General features: G+C 37.7%; 2 protein-coding genes across 2 annotated transcripts; one reads left to right on the forward strand and one right to left on the reverse strand.

Moving 5' to 3' along the window:
* Nucleotides 1-425: 425 nt before the first annotated feature.
* On the forward strand, nt 426-1,213 carry LOC107948924 (subtilisin inhibitor). The gene is made up of 2 exons (XM_016883586.2): nt 426-737; nt 835-1,213. The coding sequence occupies exons 1-2, from the start codon at nt 662-664 to the stop codon at nt 1,062-1,064; spliced, it is 306 nt and encodes a 101-aa protein (XP_016739075.1). The 5' UTR covers nt 426-661; the 3' UTR covers nt 1,065-1,213.
* An 807-nt stretch (nt 1,214-2,020) lies between these two features.
* LOC107948922 (L-type lectin-domain containing receptor kinase S.4) lies at nt 2,021-4,834 on the reverse strand. Its single transcript, XM_016883585.2, has one exon. The coding sequence runs from the start codon at nt 4,280-4,282 to the stop codon at nt 2,243-2,245; it is 2,040 nt and encodes a 679-aa protein (XP_016739074.2). The 5' UTR covers nt 4,283-4,834; the 3' UTR covers nt 2,021-2,242.
* Nucleotides 4,835-5,223: the final 389 nt, after the last annotated feature.

Raw genomic sequence — 5,223 nt, forward strand, 5'->3', positions numbered from 1 at the left:
ACATCCATTTTTCCAAAAAATAAAAGGATTAGTTCAAAATTTATTGGATGTTTCAAATTTTGTCATCCTTAGCTTCAAATTTTGTCATTTCAACTAAAATCTTATTTGTGTTTGAAGTAATTTTTTTATAAATATATTTTTACATAATTTTTTTTTCATCTATATCGTGAGTATTTCATAATCCAATTAAATTTAGTTGCATAATTGACCCAGAGAGATCAAACTGTCGGGCCAGTCCAATGTGGATGTGCTGATTAGACGGGCCATGGTTTCATGAACATTTTGATATCAAATTATTTTGGGCCTAGCGGATGTGGTGTTTTAAACAAGCCTTTCATGAAGATTTAACATTCTTGTGAAGGTTCATACTTTTGGGCCACTGACCATCGTCCCTGCATTTCAAGCCTAATAAAATTTTCAATTTCACAAGAGAGTCAACATTAACAAGCCGGCCTTATTCCTGGCAGGACGAGTGACATTCTTGTCGTGCACCGCATAGTAATAATCAAATTCCATGCCCGCCATATGAAGGAGTTGTCAGGAAAACTCTCCATGTGGCAAAACCAAAGATTGAACTTTGATAAAATCAATCAAGAAGAGGACATTTAAACAAGAACCCCCCCGTCCCTTCATAAGTCACCAAATATACCATTGCTTTTCCATGGCTGAGAAGCAGCAAACTGAACCCTCTGACAAACAACCTGGTGAATTAACAGACTCAGCGCCGGTTTTACCAAGTAAGTTGGTCGCCTCCCATCGTCTTAGATCATTCAAATTATTTGAGTTATAATTTGATAGTTAGTGGTAGACTCATTTATAGGATGTTAAATGCAGGAACTTATGGGACATTGCTTGGACCAAGCACTGCTCCGAAAATGGAATGGCCTGAGTTAGTAGGCCTTACCCCTGAGGAAGCAGAGAGAAAGATCAAGGAAGACATGCCAAGAGTCCAGATTCAGGTGGTCCAAGCTAATTGCTTTGTTACCATGGATTTCAACCATGGAAGGGTTCGATTATATCTTGACCATTCAGGAAAAGTTGAAAGGCCTCCAAGAATTGGCTAAATCTAACTTGTTTGCTTTCGAGAATAATATTACAACGTCATAGTTGTTAAGACATCATTAGAATCACAGGTAAACAATGAGCAAAACTTTTGCATGAACGTATGTAATAAAACTTGGAACTTTCATTTGGAGTTGAATAGTTGAAATCAGATGATTCTCTTGTTATGGGGTAGGAAAGTCAGAAAATTCAACTGGATGATGGTCATAATAGAAAATAGATGAAGCAAGATAGAAGTGGTCCCCCGAGATATTGTTTTAGCATCTTATATCAATGTAGTGAAGTACTGAAGTATGGACAGCATTCAATCACCTTTTTCTTCTTCATCCATAAAAGAAAAGGAAACCGTCAAATGTCTTCTCCCCTTTTGCTTATTTTAGCCATGGGTTTGGTGTTGGTGGTTCATTTGGTGTGTCTTGGTTTTGTCTGATATCTATCTGTGGTGATCTTGAGTCTTGTTCTTTGGGTATTTTTGTTTGCCTATTAAAATGTCAAACTCCCACTGCGCCACTAGGCCACTAGTAGAAGATTCTAACTGTAACAACCCCACTATTTCCATGGCCTCTTTCAATCATAAATATACAATTGATATCAAGAGGGTAGAGTTAGCACATGGTCATGACCCTAACATTGGTCTTCTGTTTTGTTTTTTTCTTTCTTAAGCCCAATATTTGAAGTACTGTTCCATATGTTTAGCCAATGAATGGCAAGTCTGCGCAGTTTTAATTAATACTCATTTCAATCTCAGGCTTATGAAGTTCCGTATTACCTTTAAATCTTAGTGAATTTGCAGTCCAGTTTCTAATTACGAATTCCAACATTTTTATGGAACTTACTTTCTTCCCAAAATAAGGAAAGTTTTAGACATCTATTAATCATAATTAAGACATTCTAGTTAACGACAATAATGCTCGTAAAATATAAAAGGACATCAGATGTTAAATCACAAATACAGAGGTAGCTTAGTAAGAAAAAGAATTATTAATGACATCACACTTTTCCCGACCATAGTTTGCTACAGAAGATAAAGCAATTAAGGATGCTACAAACATGTGAAACATCAATGTCTTTGTTTCCCTTTGTTAAATGTCCCATAGTTTTGCATATGATACAAGCTCAGTCATTGAAGAAAATATATATTGATAAAAAAAGAAGAAGAAGAAAAAAACTGTTTCAGACACTATCTAGTTTCTCTAAGAAGGGAAAGTGGAGAGGTTGAAAGAGAAGCAAAACTAGTAGCAACATTACCAGTTTCCATGAATGAATTTGAACTCATTTTATCAAAAGATGAGGACGCAAATGAATTCACAAAAGCATCAAACCCTTCTGCATACCCTTTATTGCCGTCAAATGATGCCGGCGGCCTCAAACTTTCCGGCAGTTCAGCCTCTCCATCTAGATACCTCACTACATGCCTCATGGTAGGCCGTGCCACCGGCATGTCATTTGAACACATTAGGCCTAATTTAAGCACCATCGACATTTCACCTTCATCATATTTGCCATTCAGCCTAATGTCTGCCACATCAAGGAGTCTCCCTTGTATGAACTTCTCCCATACCCAATCAACCAACACTAATTCCTCAGGCAAGGCCTTCGGCTCAATTGGCCTACGCCCACAAGCAACTTCAAGCAATAATGCACCAAAAGCAAAGACATCGGAGCACGTTGTGGCCTTTCCTGTCTTGGGTAGCTCTGGTGCTAGATATCCCAATGTACCAACCACCCGAGTTGTCCCCGGATTTGAACCGTGTTCGTACAATCTTGCAAGGCCAAAATCTCCTAATCTTCCATTCAATTCATTATCTAATAACACGTTACTTGCCTTAACATCTCTATGAATCACAATTTGTTCATAGCCTTCGTGTAAATAAATAAGACCCGAAGCAACACCTTTGATAATACTGAATCTTTGCTCCCAATTCAAGATTATTTTAGGCTCATCAAACAAAAACTGATCTAAGCTGCCATTAGCCATGAAATCATAAACAAGAAGAAGATCACCTCTTCTCCTGCACCATCCCAGTAACTGAACCAAGTTCCTGTGGCGAAGCCTTCCAATACTAGCAATTTCTGATACGAATTCACGCAAACCCTGCTTCGATTCATGAGAAACTCGCTTCACAGCAACTTCAGTCTTTGAATTTCGAAGCGTTCCTTTGTAAACTCTGCCAAATCCACCTTGACCAAGTAAGTTTTTGTCACTGAAACCATTGGTTGCTTTCTTGAGTTCTCCATAAGAATATCTTTGTGGTCCAATCTCCAGCTCCCAATCTTCAATCACATCAGCGTTTTTAATTTTGATAATGATATAAATGACAATGGAGACAGCAATTATGACAAGAATGACACAGGAAACAGAGACACCAACTGTTAAAGCTGTATGCTTTTTTAGTGGTCCGGGGAGCGAACGCAGAGAAGATAGATCGAGAGCCTGAGCTTGTCCATTGATTTTAAAGCTCCAACCTAAAACATAATGCGAGCTAGCAAGTAACCCTGTTGAAGCTGAGAAACCAACGTACATAAACTCTTGAAGAAACGGTGAAAGATCTACATGATACGACAAGATCGGCAATCTGGGTCTTGTCGAATTCGGTGCGATGGTTACATTGAAGACGTTTTCAACTGAATCATAATCGATCCAAACTTGGATAGGGTTTCCACTTTTGAGAGTAAGATTTTGCTTCGTGGAAACATCGGTGAAGTAAGCGGCAGGAGCCGAAGCATTTGACACCATGCTGTTGATGTCGATGCCAATATGGTTGTCATTGATGTCCTGGAACTCAAAATCCTGCACCGTGTCGAACTCTACTGCAACCAGATGGTTTGTGAGGTTCCCATTATCAGTTGCGTTAAGGATTCCTAGATACTGACTTGGAAGTGCTTTCAGATCTCTAGAAGTGGCGATTGTGAAAGCAAGGCCATGCCCACCTAGCTTTAAATACTCAGGAACTATAACGAAAGCAAAAGAGGTGGAAAAGGAAAAAGCTTGCCCATTGCTGGATTTCTTGAATCTAAATGGAGAGTTGTAAAAAGCATGACCCTGTAGACGACTGGTGTCATTTGTTAAGCAGAGAATGCCATGTTTATCAATCCGTGCAATCCCTGTTACTGTTAAGTTGCTGGGGTTTAAGCCTTTGAATCCAGGGAAGAACACCTCGGTGGACTGTGAAGAAGCAGCTGAGATAAAGAGAAAGAAAAGTAGGAGGAAATAAGCCATGTTAAGGGCAAACGAGAGATGGAATCAGGGTAAAGAAAAAGGATGAGAAATTGAAAAAATAAACGTGAGAGAGATGGGAATTTTAATTTAAGCCTTGAAGAAACAATATTGAGAGCACCTTTTAGGTGTGGTTTTTGTTGAAAGAGTAGTGGAAACTTGAAAGAGATCTCATGATAATGATAGAGATTAGAAGGGCCAGTGAAGGGTTTCCAAGCAGAAAGCTCGAAACATTGGGCACCAATTTGGGTATAACACATATATGGGCCAACAGCTATAGATAGAGAGGAAGTGCAACAGATGGTGACGCGTGTTCTGGAATTTGGTCAGGTTCTGGCACAGACCACACCGAGCAGAAGAGGGTTTCATTTATGGGTGCCTTTTCTTTTTTTCCGGATTAGCCCACATCAGTTACCCTTTTAGACCTTGGAAAGGAATTTATTTGACTTCCGAAGTTGATTTAAAACAAACTCGAAGGGGATTCAAGTTTATTGCTAATCTTCCATTCTCAAATTGTATTTTTCTGTTGAAAATTAAAAATAAAATATTCTCCTTGATGCAGCCAAGAGCCAACAGAGGACTAAAGCTTTGTTTATTCAAACTCAAGGCATTCAAGAAAGCAGGCAGGCTGAGGACAAGAGTTTTTCCCGGCAAAATGATCCTTTTTTACTCTTTAACTTAAAACAATTATAATGGATAACAAGGATGTAACGGTAATGTTACTTTACTTTAGCATTATTTTTAAGAAGTGTTCATGATAAGTGATTTTGATAAATATTGCTAAAATGTGTTTTTAGAAATAAATTGTCTATTTAGATAGTGTATTATAAAGTAATAAATAAGCATTTAAATAATGTTTAAATTAGTTAATATTATGATATTTTAATAAGAATATAAAAAATAATTTATTATAATTTGTTGTTAATATTTTAATATATAAAAAA

This window comes from Gossypium hirsutum, chromosome A04 (genome assembly GCF_007990345.1).
Source record: "Gossypium hirsutum isolate 1008001.06 chromosome A04, Gossypium_hirsutum_v2.1, whole genome shotgun sequence".
NCBI classification, from domain to species: Eukaryota; Viridiplantae; Streptophyta; class Magnoliopsida; order Malvales; family Malvaceae; genus Gossypium; species Gossypium hirsutum.

Coding starts and splice junctions, on each gene's coding strand:
- LOC107948924 (XM_016883586.2), top strand. CDS start 662: ATGGCTGAGAAGCAGCAAACTGAACCCTCTGACAAACAACCTGGTGAA. Junction 738..834: donor CTCAGCGCCGGTTTTACCAA/GTAAGTTGGTCG, acceptor TGTTAAATGCAG/GAACTTATGGGACATTGCTT.
- LOC107948922 (XM_016883585.2), bottom strand. CDS start 4,282: ATGGCTTATTTCCTCCTACTTTTCTTTCTCTTTATCTCAGCTGCTTCT.